Genomic DNA, 16,615 nt, shown 5'->3' on the forward strand with positions numbered 1-16,615 from the left:
CTTCTGGCCAGACAGAGGGCACACCCAGGTGTGTGGTTTGCGAGGCAGGTGATGTGACGTGTAAGTCCATCGCTTTCTCTCAGACACCCACTTCTTAAACACTCTCCTCCTTCCCTCACTGCCACTGACACACATTGTCAAATAAATAGAGAAAATCAAAATGCCAGTGCAATTTGTTCTATAGCCTAAATATCCAAAAATTAAAATAGAACTAAGTCAAGTGATTGGCATTTATACTGTAGTTCCATGTTCATGGCTTTTCATTTTAATATCCTTCTCTTTTTTTTCAACCATTTTTCTATTCAAAATGGGCGATAGGAGGGGGGCAATGCTATGAACACTTTCTAAATAAGTAAGTGCAGGTAGGACGGAGCTCTCCATAAAAGCCTCTTTGGTAAGCTACGCCTTGGATAGCTGTATTGCTCCGGCCTTAGAGGAAAAGGATCATATTGACTGCTTAAAAAGAGAGTAAGAGGGAATAACGCAGAAACAAAGAATAACAGACAGCATGACAACAGAAATAAAACACATGCAACTATGCAAAAGAATAGGGACGGAGACAGATGAGCTAATAAAGCTTGGTGCTTACCACATCCTGTCTAGACAGTCAACCAGAGCCTCTTTAGACGGGCTTCAGGTTTTCTTGGGATGATTGTGTTACCCATTATTAACTAACATGGTAAATTTGCTGGGGGGGTCCTAACAATCTCTGAAAATACATTTCTGGTTACAGGTAATCTCTAATAATTTGTCAAAATTTGGTTTATGTACATTTCTCTAGGCATTGTCAGTTGTCATCTTTCTTTTGGTATGGTGACAGCAAAGATGAGGCTAATAACAGATCTAACAGATCTAACAGATCTGCATCACTGATAGTGTAATGACAAAGGGTCTGGCAGTGAATGAAGGTAGGAGAGTGGATCAATAAAACACTATCCTCTTACATTGCAAAGAAATGACAACTTTAGTAGCAAGCAATAACCTTAAAGCTCTCTTCTTTTGGGAAATAGTGCTCAAGCATGTATGAGAAAGGCTCTACACACACACACACACACACACACACACACAAAAACTTTAGAGACCCAAGAATCAGGTAAATATGGAGAAATCAGCCCTGAAACGGTTTGCAATGACATGACATATTTTAAGTGCTGTCTTTGTGCTCAGTGGTAACACAAGCCTGGGATTTAGCCCTCTGTCTGGCCAGAAGAGGGCTCTGTGTGTGTGTGTGTGTGTGTGTGTGTGTGTGTGTGTGTGTGTGTGTGTGTGTGTCTCAGGATATACTATGTCCACGAGTGTTAAGCTATACAATACTAATTATTACGGTGCCATGGTAGGTAAATGAGGCTTACGTAAGAAGAATTAGACTGATTGGCCTTACTGAAGGAGAATGAGAGGAGGGCTGGAGAGGTGCAGGGAGGGAAGAGAGGAAACCGATCCCATAGCCGGGGAAAAGGTAAAGAGAGTACAGCAGGATGTCCCCATTCATCCCTTTCTAATCCACCTTTCATCCATCCTTCCTGCTACCCCACCCCCACAGCCATCTACCCTTCAAAGGGCTGCTCTAATGTCTAAAATTACACATGCCACCGTAGCTGTTAGAGCATTGATTATCTCTGGTAGAAACAACGTGAGAAAATTTGATGATCCTGTCAGCCAGCAATCCGGGTAAAGGAGGAAGAAGAAAAAGAGAGGATAAAGGGCCATGTTTGACTTCCCGTTAACACATAAAATGAAGTAAGATGAAAATGATGTGATTAAGGGACACAGGGACAGACAGAAAGATGAGCTACAGTTACCTTACTGGGTTTTGTTTGGCCAAAGCTAGGCCACCCTGTGCTCAGGCAGCCCAGTGACATACAGTAGATCACACACATGGAAGCTGTCAATAAAAGACTCTTCTTCAGTCCCCATCTTATCAACACCTTTCCAGTGATGGCCGTTTCCATGGGAACTGCTATGACAGCAATACTTTTAAAATGATGTGGTCATCTCGAGTTATGCTACAAGGGCCCTGGAAAGCATCCACCCTGCTGAAGTGTCACTGAGCAAGACGCCGTCAATACGATCCCTACCCCAGGTCTGCTAATCAGTAACTGACCCTCATCTCTGGCCTCTACCAGTGCAGGAAAGTCAGCAAAAAACAGAATTAATTCTTCAAACTCAGTTAATTATTTTCTTTTAAATTTTATTTAAAAAGGGACCAAGTACAATTTTTCAATAATATTTGATGCATTGTACCATAGTTAGCCACAGGCTAATTTAAATCTCACACACACCCCCTTCCCATACACACACACAGCCACACCAACGAGTCAGTGGATGCAGATTTGAGTAGTCTTCAGAAACTCAATAACTCAAAAAGCGTTAGGAGAAGTGTATCACGAGTAGAAACGGCCAACCAAAACTGGCTCCTTAAACCAGTTTACCGTCAGCCAAAGCACATCAGCAGGGTGCAGAGTGCAAAAAAACTACACGACTAAGCAGATTTGTGCTTGTGTGTGTGTATAAAGCTGACAACAGCTGATTTATTAAACCACATTTTAACTAATTTGTGAATAAAACACACTTAAAAATAGATGCAAAGGAAAAATACTTAAATGCCATTAGGCAGGACTGATAGCTGAAAAAGAACTCTCCCATGCACGTTTGATTTATTAAATAAGCTATTGGCTTGGCACCTTTCAATTCTTTACGTATATAAAATATTGCTGAATGGAGGAGGATTTAAATTATGGTAATTGATGCGGCTGTCGCCAGAGCCAATCCACACATTCTTACATAATATTCCTACTTTCACACATGGTTAAAATCCTGTAAAAGCCAGACTGTCCTGGCAGCTTGTTCAGAATAAGATCTCATATTTTACTAAAATAGTTTACCTAAACGTGTTTCTGAAAACATTTTAAGCAAGAAATAGGCCAAGAAGTTGCTGAATCTGTCTTCATTTCAGATCGTCAAAGGTCAGTTTAAAAGATTTTTGTCAGATTTTGAGAGACTAGTCATCTTGCTCGTTATTTCCAGGTTACCACTCCACCAATCAGATTGGTCATTTGAGTCCGACTGGCGGCAGTAACCGCCTTCCAACCGAGCATGTCAGGTCGGCCAAAAAAAGGATGACGGCTTCTCCGGTGGCATGGAACGCACCGAACTGACACGGGTCACCGACCTCGCCAGACTGTACATTTTCATATATAATGCACACCTTGATATTCTGAATGTGAACGGTCAAATGGAGATGCTTTAAATGTTGCTGCCACAAGGACATTGGGACGGCATTATCTCTTTTCCTTTCGTAAAGGATGGTCCGGTGTATCTTATACGAAAGGAGATAATAAAGGAAGCTTGGAAGCACCTTTCCTTATCACTTAGACAATTCGAACAGCTCTTATCATGCAGCTACTTAACTACTTCTGGGTCATTTCACTCCAATAGGAACCTTCCTAAGCAAAACTGACTATTCAACCGCAGCCTCTGACTTTTAAACAACTATGCACTCTTAATGCTTTGAAGTTCTTTGGATACAAGCTGTAGCCAGGAATGCCAAAAATTCAGAATTAATTGAAAAATAGTTTTCCAATACTCTACACACACTACTGAAAGAAAAGGGTAAGAACAACAAATTTAAATTATCCTTTGCAATAACTAGACTGTCAAGAGAGACTCACAAAAACAAAGTATAGACATTTGAATGTTGTATATTTATGTGTTTCAGTAATCAGAACCGTTTCAGTAAATACCAGTATAGAGTCAAAATCTGGCTTTCTCATTGTTTTGTAGAAAAATAACACATTTCTTGAGCTTGTCCACAGCGCGTCCCAAGGTTTGATAGATGTTGGCATGAGGCTGGGCTCGAGTCAGACCTTATGTTCCTTCCCATGGTAAAGGTTATTGTTTGAGGAGAAGAGCACTGATCCAGAGTCTGTACCTTTGGGGCTCTAACAATTGGCTCCAGATGGCCCACATGGTCCTGATAAAAGACTACCTCGCTGCAGCTGGCTCTGTCAGTGAGGGAGTGTGTGTGTGTGTGTGTGTGTGTGTGTGTGTGTGTGTGTGTGTGTGTGTGTGTGTGTGTGTGTGTGTGTCCATCTTGTCCAAATCAGAGCAACATGAATGTACATGTTTATGTACATTAGAGTGAAATGTGTATTAATGTTTACGTGCTGGGATAAAGCTTCACAAAATGTGTAAACGTTTAATCAATGTTTCTATGTATAATTCTCTGTGTGTTGTCTGGCAGTCTTTTCTGATCTAATTCATCAGCAAATAAAACAGTGAAAAGAAGTTGTGTATATGCACAATAATCACACTGTAATTGACACCATGCGTATGTGTGAATTTAAGCATTAAAGCGTGTGTATTGAAGAGAGAAAGCTCCAAGGCTACTATGTTTTAGCAAACTGTTCTGTATTGCATAGAACTGTTACTTCACTGTATACCTTTTAATAAAGAAAATTAATCCGCTGGCCTTTACAGTTGTTACTCCTTAGCTTGTAGGGAGCAACTACCAGGGTTAAAAGTGCATACTGATTGTTCAACTTTAGCTTGCTACAAACCTTTTTTGTAAAAGCCCACACATCATTCATGCCAATGTGTTTATTGCTTTTCTGTCTCCATGTATTGAGGAGGAGAGGCTCTGCAGTGAATTGACCCACTGACCTCATAACCTACACATATGCAAGCAGACCCTGTATAGACCCCATTCTCATATACAGTGAGCATGTGCACACCAGGCGCAAATAAACACCATCATTAGACAATGAGCCAAGGCCACTGAGAGGACAACTGTGGACACAAATCCACTTATTGCTCACTATATTAGACTAAAAAAGTACACACGGAAGTCCACTGGAGCAGGCTTGAATAACTATAATAGTAATGTTTATATACTACGGCATATGGTTTTAACGCTCAACAGCTTTGTGTTGACATCACGATAACTGTGATGGTGTTATTCAGAGGTGTGAAAGTGTGCCCCAGATCAGCCATGACAGCTATATGCTTCACGCAGTTACACTAAGTTTAATATGCATTTGAGATAAAAGATATAGCAGGGCCTGTGTGCAAATTTAAATATAACCTTGGATTTTCACTCACCACCCCTTTTTTGTATACAATGAGAGGGGAGATGGCCTGATAGGCAGATGTGGAGAGAAAAGACATCTTCACAATAGATCACGCTTAGCTGTATCTCTGTGAATATATAAATGCTATATTAGGTCAGGTGGAAGTTAACCACTGTCCCCTTTGTCACTTTAAAAAGAATACTAATGTACAAAAGTGGCGCTGTGCTTACGCTAAACGCCACTAAAATAACTTTAAAAGACCAATAGAGCTTCCACAGCCAGATGTTTTGTATTTGTGTTTAATTAAATGTCAGAAAAAAAAGAATGATACAGTAATTACTGCACTGCTTCCTTTCACATCATGGCAACAAAGAAAAGATAAAACACTGCACTCGCATGCTTCACCCAATTCACAACATGCTGAACTCAAACCCTATGACCTCTGACCTTGCAGTCCTCCTTAAATCACTCCTGGGAGTGGCTGACCACAGCCAGATTAGGTCAATAAACATCAGAGATGGTTCTGTTTGTGTTCAGCAATCAGGCTAATTAAGCCAGAGTCCCATATGTAGACCTTCAGAGACCTTGAATTAACTTCAAGCCTTGGGCTAGAAAGACTGGAGACGTTGGCTCAAACAAAAGATCTAGGATAATTGAGCTACAGTGGGCTTAAATAAAATACAAACAGGTTCATAAACTGAAAAGTAAACATTATTATGTATACAATATATTATGTTTACTATTTGGAATGCAGGTATTTCTGTTATTGTCATGATTTCTAATGGAAAGTATCTTGCTATCCTGTTGTGCTGCTGTTAGTAAGCGGACAGGTTGGAAAGAAAATGAAGTACATCTGTACACACAAGCATGGGGATCTGAGCCACAAACACACCCTTCCAATGGATCAGTGCACTCTGCAGTGGAGCTTCACTGTTGAAACAATTTTCTTTTCAAACACAACTTCCAAGTGAGCTCTGGCTATAATAACACAGCAAGGTGTAGTGTTGCTTGCCTTTGGCTTTATCCAGCTATCTCAAAAAATGAATACTTTCTGGCTTTTACTTGAACACAGTTTGACATACAAGGTAACGCTTCTTACTGAGAGGTTTCTCTCTTTTCTCTCTAGTCTTGCAAAATCCTATACGTATTCTATATCCAGATTCTGTATTCTGAGTCATCTTTTTAAAAGTGCTACACACTATTAAGAAGACTTTCCTAACTTTAAGATGGCCGAACAAATTGCTCCAGATACAAAAATAACAGTGTACAGTAAAGAAGCAGCCCGCAAACCAGTTGTAACATGGTTAATCTGTGCTAAAATCACAGCGCTAGCACTTGTATTTGACATTGATCATGGGAGCAACTCTGTGCGCTGAGTGACATTATGCACTGTGGTGGATGGTTAATACTCCTTCACCCCTGCCAATTCAGTGGCGCTGAAGGCTTTCATAAAGCTGCAGCAAGCCCGCGACAATGAGACAGGAGTTTAGAGGCGATTTGGGAGAATGACATGCCGACACGCAGTGGTGAGTCACTGACGGACTGACAGAGAATGGGGGAGACAGAAGAAACAAAGAGACCCACAGTGTAAACTGTACTGGATTAGCACAGACACAGTATTTACTGGTGTCCAAGATTTCAATTTTTTGTTTTGTTCTGTCATAATAAAAAGGCACACAACGCCACCAGTTGACTGCAAAACCAAAGATGCCTTTCTAAGCGACTGGCTAAATGCTTCGAGAACTATCGCACCAGCTAATAAGATCAATGAATGCCTGTTTGTTTGTGCATGCAAGTACTCCACTAACACTATGTATGAATACATTAGGTGGTTGTAGTACAACTAGGTGTTGCACTGCATATAGGTTCCCTCACATCTAAAGTAAATCAATAGGCACATTATGGCTTTCTATTAACACGCATTTGCAGTGTGTAATGCATGGAAATGGTCATTATGCATTACTGACAGGAGTCATTGGTTACGCTCGACAAGATGTGTGTGTGCGTGCATGCGTGCGTGCGAATCTGTGTGTACACACTTGGCATTCATTAAGTCGAAACAAAACAAGCGGCAGCAGCTGAGTGTGGAAGTGTGTGTCTTGGCTGAGACAACAGAGAGAGCAGATTCAAAGAGAGCCAAAAGTGGGGTTCAGTTGAGTGAAAGAGAAAAAATGAGACAAAAAAAGAGAGAGAGAGAACGCAGAAATTAAGTTTAAAAGCCTTTTTTAAGAGGGTTACCCCACACACACACACACACACACACACACACGCCGGCCACCCACCCACCCACCCCGGGTTTGACTCCGACCTGCGGCCAAATGCCCCAAAAATAATCTTTAAAAACTAAAAACTAAAAGTTTGTCTTTTGTTTTTTTCAAACTCCCACACAGTTGAACCAACAGTCGCTAAGTCGTCGGGAGCAACGCCATTTAAATAAACTCCGCTTTAATCAGATGAGCTGAAATGAGATGCATGATGATGTAATAAGACATTCTAAAAATCACATTAAGTGCCCAAGATCTGCTTGACATTTAGAAGCAACACAATGACTACCAGCTTAGCTATGTTTCACACAGAGCAGCAATACTGAATTCCAATGAATGATTTACTCATTTCCTAAAAAAAGATGCTAGCAAAATGGCAATAAATTGACAATTTATTGGAGAAGACGCATCTGTGGCAGGAGAATGTTATATGACTGAACTGACTTCCTTCGTGGGTAACACCAAATTAATCACAAATTCAATAGATGAGGCTACCTGCTGTACCCTCCTAGCCTGGACAACAACTTCATGGTAAAGACTATTTAAAAGCCTGTTCTGGGACTTGTCTTGACACCTCAGTGGCTGGTAAACACACACTTTGTTAATGTAAATCAGATGTGGGAGAGCAACAGAGGTGCAGGAATATTATAATAAGTAGGTCAGTAAACCATGGCAGTGAAGATGAGACTGTGTGGGGTTGGGACTTTAAGTTTGCATATGTGTGCAGGGCCCACTCTTGGCAGGGGAAACCCCATTTGGAGAAAATGGACATGCTGGTAGCAGAGGGCTACAATGAGCTGGCAGGTTTGAGGGGGCTGTGCTGCCAGTCTCTCCACCAATCTCAGGAGCATGGGAAGGCAAACACAGAGTTGATCTCAAAGACTTCTAAAGCAGCCGCTTCCTGCCAAAAATCACTAGCACCTGTCCTTCTGTCTCTGCCTCCCTTTCTCTCTCTCTCTCTCTCTCTCTCTCTCTCTGCTGCTCCTCCCCAGTCTTTCCTTTTCGGTCTATCCCTTCATCCTCTTTCCACAGTGTGAAACTTTTGGAACCAGCCATGGCCATCGCTCCTCCCTTCTGTTTTGGCCAGTGCCAGGTGTAAAAGCTCCTGGCATCATTTCACTTAGTCCTGTTCAGGAACAGTGTGAGCCAGCCATGCCAGGGCACTGGAGTCATCCTTCCCACATAAAAATACGCTTTTTAAGAGGGCATGAGGCATTACCAAGTACTGGCTAGGCTTGTTTCATTAGCATCAGATAGCAAGCCTTTCTTCATTCAGTCCTGCTGTGTGTATGCATGCCTGTGTGTGTGCATGGAGTGAACTAATGAAAGCCTCAGAGAAAGCTGACCTCTTACTGAACTCTACTCAACACAGAGAACTACAGGCCATTAGAGCAAGAGAGAATACAAGTATGAAGTGTCATTATATGTTATTTCTTCTTGTTTTTTTCCCCTCAGTTGGTAGAGAGTAAAGTGTTTATGCTCACTATAACATTGGCCAAAGGGTCACTTGGTTTCAATTCAATACTTTCTGTTGTCAGTCAGCCATCTCCACTACAATTATTCTGTACGTGTACCATCAAACCTCATTTGTCCTGTCTGACTTCAAAACCATGTTTTCTACTACGTGGAGACTTTGTTTTTCTTTCACACGTTTCCCTTTGATTCATAGACGAGGCTATATGACTTCCATAAATTCCAAAATCTACAAGGTCTCTAACTTTTTTACGTCTATGGGACGGTCTGCTGAAATGCTTTAATTTCTTTTGGCTGCTTCAGAGGCAAGCTCTTCTGTTTCAATGCCAGGTAGATGAAAGCTTGTAATGACCAAGCTCAGATTTGGAGGTTACAGTATCGAATGACAGCTAGCAAGACGTAGGCAGGTGCGTGACACGCAGTGAATGGAGCCTGTATGGGCTGCTCATTACAGAGGGACATCTGCTGCTGTCCGGCCCCCAGACTCCACCCCTTGCTTTACACTGATGCTTTGATGCCCTGTCAGTGTGTGCGGTAGAACAAAACAGCACACACAAGCACACGTGCATGCACCCACGCTTACACACACCTGCCACCTACAGTAGCCGGCTGCTTGAGAATAAAAATATAACACAAAAGGTGTATTGCTGCTGGAAATATAAGCGTGAATGTAATTGTGTGATGTGTGAGAGCATGTAGTGTTAAGGCAGAGGGAAAACATCATCTTTGTGACACACACCAGCCATTTTAATCTGCTGTACACTCTATGGGGAATGATCATTCGTAAATCATATTTTCCAGCTTGTGATTTCAAAACCTGTTTCATGGGTAATGCATTAGACGCATCATATTTGCCAAACACCCATTATTCCATTTGCCAAGAAGATTTTTAAAAAGAGAGCAGTGTTTTCTACCAATGTCTCTTAAAATTATAACACCAACGCAATCATAAGTGTATGTATGTATATATGTACTATATTATATGTTTTTGTATTTATAGTTTTTTTATTTTATATTATTGTTTTTTTGTATGCACAGTCAACCAAAACAAATTACTTATATAATATAATATATATAATAAACCTAAAATAAATCTCTGATTTTGAAACATTTATTTCTGAAAATTACTATTTATCTTACCAGCAAAATCCATTTAAATTATACTCTGCAACGAGTTCAATTTTTAAATGATTCACTTGGAAGAAGCATGGTAAAATTCCTTGAAGTGGCTAATTATAAATGACTGCAATGGCATTTACATTCAAAAATGAGGGGGTGTGCTCATTAAAAGACCTTGCTCTCTTTTAAAAAGGGTGGTAGCAATTACACTTCACTGTTGACTATCATCTTCTGTTACAGAACTAATGGACAACTTGCTCTTCTCCAAAACATTTACTGCACACCAGTATGAGTGAGAGAGGAGGGGAGAGAAAAGTCAGAAGAGGATAAAAGAGTGTGTATACACTTAAGTATGTAAATCAATTCAATGAAAAAAATAGAACTGAAACTTTTTTTTGAGTTCACTTTGCAGGGGATGTTGTTAGAGACAATACATGGGATGCATGGGGAGACAGAAAGAATGAACTACACAGAGACAAATGAACAATTTAAGTAAGTATAATAAGTAAATAGTATAAGTAGTTAAACGTTTTGTAGTTTAACAAAATAAGGAGGAAATTAAAGCGTGTGTGTGTAAAACAGTGGAGAAGTTGAAAGCATCTTGTATTATGTGGCGACTTCTTAAGCCTCAGAACTCAGGAAATTCATCACAACTCAGCTGCACTTACAGTCTGTACCATGTGTGCTAAGTTCCTCATCACAATTGCAGTTATCAGCAGCCTTTGGTATGAACTGAAGATGGGCTCACTATTCCGAACAGACACAAAAGTCAGGGAACACACACACAAACGCACACGCATCAGTCTCACCTCTTCTTTGCAGGACCGTCCTCACAGTACTCATGACTGCCATGGCCCTGGGAGCGCAAGGACCCATCTTCCTTGTGGCCGCCCTTTGACCCGGAGCCGTTCAACTGCCCATTGGCTAGGGAACCTGAGGAGAAAAGCACGGAAAGCGAATATTATTTTCTGTCCCAGCATGGGCCTTTGTGGAAATGTTATGATTCAGGGGGTTTCATATATTGCATAAATAAAATATAGCTCGAGTCTCTGGGGAACAAACACCGTTTTTATCCGATAGTGTAAATAAAGCGTTACGTTTTTGTCCTTGGTTTGATGCAGTAGGAAGTGCCAAGAGAAGAATAGATACAATTATTTTGATAGGATTAGGGTAGCTCTGCTTTATCTGATATTGTACAGAACGTGAAAAACAGAAGAAAGACTGAAAGAGAGAACGGGAAAAATACAGAGGGATCCGGAATGTACAAAAACACTGAGCTCCTGTGCACGGCAGACATGGACACAGCACGGACACGTTGTCCATCCAGTGATTGTGACTAAATGACAAACTACATACAGTCCTTTGCATCACGTACTGCCGACTCTTGCAGCGTCATGGGGGCTAGATTTGGAGTAAGGAGAAAGTAATGTATTCATTTTCCTCTCCACAATTCCCCTTGTCAAGTGCAATTGCTTTTCTCTGCCGACGTACGTGACTTCTGCCCTTTGACAAAGAATTTGGAAATATAAATAACAACCCTGAGGCAGTGAGAGAAGTAAACAGATATCGCTGGACTTGACGTTCTTAGTGACACCAATTGACAGAGCCCTAATTAAATATTTAGCAAACAACTCAGAAAAACAAAATAAGCCCCCAGACAGATTCTAAACTCAAAAGCAACAACAACAGGCACAGAGAATTCAAATTAGGTCAAACAGAGGAGTGGAAGTCAATGGTAATTAAGGCAGACAACCAAATTAAATAGATATCACAAGGCTTGATTTCCTCAAGGGCAGTTCTTGCAATTCTTAAAAACGTGCCATACAGGCCTGTCTGATTGAACAATGGCACGTGAACAAGCAAAGTTATCGGGGAAACAACTCTGGGAAGTTTAAAGATTTCCAGTTTCTAAAAAAAGAACACAGGAGCTGCCAAGGAGACTGCAGACATGTTTTAAAGTGCAGATGCAGTGTCAATTTTTACTGAAGATGTACATTATTTTAGCAAGTGAGCAACGCAACAATCTAATATTTAACACCGATAGTAATTCATCCCATTTGACCGGTTTTGACAAGCTTCATGACTGAGGACCTGTGTATGGCAGGTTGTTCAATTATTCACATTGTTGCAAAAACCAAATGATTACTCACGGCATTCAATCTCCCAGCGTTTTGTTTAACCAAGAACGCTGCTGTCAAAAAGCTTTTCACCTTTCTACTGGTATGTCCCGTTCCCATTGGCTGAGTCTTAATTCAGTGCCTTTCCTGCACCCAGTGAAATTCCACTGGACGAATGCTCTGGAGGGATGTGTCAATCACCATTGAATAACTCCTAATGGTGGGTGTCAAAAGAAAATAAATTAAGATAACGACAGTGAGTGGAGCATGGGTTAGGATAAGTGGCAACTTGAATGATATCCTCTTAGCGAGGAGGCTACTGTCGAACAAGCCCAGGCTCCTGTGAGAAAGATGGGACCGGGAAGGCAGTAGTAAGATCAAATGACAGTGGCGGAGACAGGATGAAGAGAAGCAATTGTGGTGCAGGTAAAAGTAGTTTTCAAACATTTGATTTCACTGAGATTTATAAATGTGCTTTGGGCTGAATGAGCATACACACATCCACACTTTTTTATTATTGCACAGACACACTGGCGGTTGGTTTATCTCACACACGCAGGGCAGGTCAGTACCTGAAAGCAGGAGGTACAGTCATCAGACACGCAGCTTTGCAGTCAGAGAGTGATCAGGCGCCGGCATGATGAGTAAGGCCATTGCGCTGCTGGCAATGCTTTATGTTGGTGTTGCAGAGCCTCTAAGTCTATAGGCCGAGGGTGAATCACTGCCTTACAATGTCATGATTTGCATGAAATGTGCACATCCTTTTGCATTTAACCAATCAAGAGTTTCCCTTTAAGAGCAAAAGCAGCTAAATGAATAGACTTTCTATGGCAACCGAGAATTTAATTATTCTGCATTTGGAAAAGAATTCCAGATGACAGATTAAGAAAATGTTCCCTATGGGGAAAAAAAGTTTAGAAAAATTTTGAGGGAATTAGTTGAGGCACTAAAGAGAGACGTGGTACAAAGAGTCTTATCTTGACTTATGGACAGTATGTTTTGGCAGTGAAACACCAGAGCAAAAAAATTAAATGGAATAGCTCATTAACTTTAATTGTGCTCAGAAAGTGACTGACGCGTGATGTCCCAACAGAACGCAAACAAACAGAGGCCCATTTCACAACCCACTCTTCTTCTCTTCTCCATTCCCTCCCTCAATCTATCTCCCCTATTCCTCCAAAGAATTGCTCGACATATGCCGGTTGCACATGAATGCCCATCTGAGGGCCAGAGCTAGGGATCTTGGGAAGACAGAGGGATAGGATGGATGAGTGTGGCAAACAGGCAGGAAGCCAAAGCTGGTGCTTAGACTCAAGCTCCTGGTGCTGGTGGAGGCCTAAAAAAAGGCGGGTGTGAAAGGTAAAGGCTGTGATGGGATGTGGCAGCCGAGGGATATACTATCCCAAAAGCTGCTTCTAATCAGATGCATGTGTGCTTAATTAAGCCCATCTCCTCACTATGTTCACCTCAAAGTGAACATGGAGAGTAAGAGAGCAGGAGGGAGTGAGCAGAGGTTTATAACATACCATATCACAGGGCTGGCAGGAGCCTAATAACGTGAGCTGCATTAATAAGTGGAACTATAGCAGAGCAGTCATGCCAGAGAAGAGATAATCATGATGGGGCAAAGAGGGCCCTTAAAGGTTCTATTTTGCACTTACAAACACATGCTTAATGTGAGAAAGAGTGCAATGCCTTACCCAATGTTCGGGGAATTATATAAGAGCCCTTAATGTAGATAGCTATGATAAAATGCTTGCTTGTTTCTAGGTTAGGAGATATATGGTAGTAAACTGTTTTTTGACTCCTGTTTCATAAATGAACAATTTTGCACAATTTGCAGTAGGACTTCTAATGTTCTACCAGACTTTATTCCATTTCTCTTTTGTAAACAAGAGCCTTTACATTTTATTTTGTGCCCTTTGTTTAAGTAATAGCCGGATAATATAAAAAGAAACAATGGGTAGTTTTATTTTATGGAAACTCCCCATAGTAGCCATTCCCAGAAGCTTTTCAGAGTAGATGCAGTTACTTCACTGTCTGGCAAGAGAATTTCAAATAACTCCAAAATATATTGCTCTTCCCTCCAGAATTGGACCCAACAACACTGCATGACATTTACCACAAGCCAGAACAAACGCATACAACAATGAGCAGTTCAGAAACATGGCATCTGCTTTGTGCCGTTCAAGGTTGTAAATCTAAAGCATCAAAAAGGAAAAGATGGGGTTCTGTAATTGCTTGATCTGTTGTAGAAAAAGGGCATGCAAGGGAAAACCTTCTCTCTGCCGGTATTCCAGAGAGAGAATAGAAGGCCCACACCATGTTTTAGCCGCCACTCTAGCCATGCAAGGGGCTGGCGGCTTGGGAAATACAGCCAGACAGCAGAGTGACAGCAGAGCGAGTGCTGAAGGAAAGAGGACGACAAGCATAAAAAAAGGGTAGGACCGGCAGGTCCTGAGACGGGCAGTCAGGAAGAGAAAGAGAGGGGACAGTCAGAGAAAAGGGCAAACAGCGAGTCCTCTCTCTTTAGCCCCTTATGTTTTTTAGGCCAGCAGCCAGCTCCTCCATCATCAGCACTCAGGGAAATGGAGAGGGAGAAACAGAAAAGGATGGCAAGGGAAAAAATAGGTATAGACGAGTATAGCGGGCAGATGTGGTGAGGTAAGGAGGTACAGGAAGAAGATGCAGCTTTAACAATTTGGAGAACAGAGGGTTGTAAACAGGACAGATAGAAAGGAAGGAAGGGTGGTGATGGAGGAAGAATGGAAAAAGAGGGAGGGAGGGTTTAGGTGACAGGCACTGTAGATACTTAAGACAGACTGGGCAAAGGACAGGAATGACAAAGCTGGAAAGAGAGAGAGGATGAGAAAAAGGGAGACGGAAACTGATGGAGGGAACAGGAGGGTGAAAGAGGCTATGGTGAGGGGCGGGGGTGTGGAGGTACATAATCAAGGAGATTGAGCAGCAGGAGGGAGAGAAGAGACAGGAGCTTGCGGAGAAGGCAGTAACCAGAATCCTATTGTTTCATTGATGTGTAATGAAACCCTGCATCGAGGGGAGAGACACCCGGAAGGACAGGTGGATGGAGGAAGACACGGATGAGAAAGGAAAGGGAAGAATGTGGCCCTGATGGAGCGGGAGAAGGGTGAGTGGGTGAACAAGCGGAAGCCGGGACCCAGAAGGGCATAATGTCATTTGTTAAATAATGCAGGCAGGGAGCGGGAGAAGCAGGAAGTGGGATGGACACAGAGATGGACGGGTGCCAGCACCAAGAGGAAAAGTGGCTGGGGAGATGGCATAATTGCTGGATATGGGCAGGGAGAAGGCTGGGTGGGTGAGGAGATAAGACACAACACACACACACACACACACACAGCTGACTGACAGACTGTGTGGCTGCTACACAGTGACGGAGAGATAAGGAGGAGAGACGGAGAGGTTGCGGATGTATGTGGGGATAGAAAGATGGATATATGGATGTCTGGGGGAGACCAAAGATGCTTTTGGGAGGTATTGCTGTAACCTCCTTCAACCAGATGATACAGATTTCCCAAAATGGTGGATATCTTTTGGTTTTGGGCTGTTTCTAGATGTCACCTTGGAATCTTATGATGGCCAATTTTCCCTATTTTCAGAGAAAATCGATTAACCGATCAAGTAAACTATCAGCAGAATGACTCTACAGAATGATTGACAATGAAAAAAATTGTTTGTTGCACCCCTACTTTTAATTATTTTCTTTTAATGTCAAAAAAAATGCCAATCATAATTCCCCAGAGTGTGAGGCAATGCCTTAAAATAGCTTATTGTGTCAAACCAACAGTAAAAATATATATATACACATATATATATATATATATATATATACATACACACATACATATATATATATATATATATATATATATATAAAATCCATAACAATATCAAAAAGAGAAAAGCAATAAATATTCACATTTTAGAAGCTGAAACCATTTTTGCTTATTCTTGCAATCAAGTAATCCATTAACTGACTAATCATGTAGATTTGACAGTTCCCTCTAATCCAGCATATTCTGCAACTCTCATGTACATGTACAGTCTGGCTCTCCACAACGGCTGTTAGCTTCATAATAATGCCCCTGTGAGACTGTAAACTGTAGCACATGTCTAGTCCCAACATAAGCCCAGACTCTCTAACCCACAGTCCTCTAAAACAGCGGGAGCTGCCCATTCAGGATGTAACGCACGCTGAGTATGATCTTCCAAAATGGCTGACAGTTTCACCACAACATCTATGTGAGACGGGAAACCGTGCCGCTCGCACAACCTCCAAAGCATTGCTAACCCACGGAGCTCTAAAACAGCAGGGCTCGTCTATTCAGCCGGGCTCCCTTTTGTGTCGGCGCAGGCTGCTGTCGTTACCCCCGGCACGATGGGCTGCCGACGCTTTCTAATGAGTCATTTTTATTCAGGCGATAAGGTCAGCTACCCGCGGCGGCTTAAAAGGCCCTGAGGAGCTCAGGAGTGGCAGCTATGAGATGCCAGACAGACACAGAGAGATACACTAGCTACAGGGATGGGGGGGGGGGGG

General features: G+C 41.9%; 1 protein-coding gene across 2 annotated transcripts in view; it reads right to left on the reverse strand.

Annotated features, from left to right (window-relative positions):
• jarid2b (jumonji, AT rich interactive domain 2b) overlaps positions 1–16,615 on the reverse strand; it is a 96,923-nt gene that overhangs the window by 29,838 nt on the left and 50,470 nt on the right. For both annotated transcript variants that reach the window (XM_034892993.1, XM_034892994.1), the window contains exon 3: positions 10,732–10,855. In XM_034892993.1, the coding sequence (XP_034748884.1) occupies positions 10,732–10,855 (124 nt within the window). The remainder of the gene's footprint in view (positions 1–10,731; positions 10,856–16,615) is intronic.

Source organism: Etheostoma cragini, chromosome 14, assembly GCF_013103735.1.
Source record: "Etheostoma cragini isolate CJK2018 chromosome 14, CSU_Ecrag_1.0, whole genome shotgun sequence".
NCBI lineage: Eukaryota > Metazoa > Chordata > Actinopteri > Perciformes > Percidae > Etheostoma > Etheostoma cragini.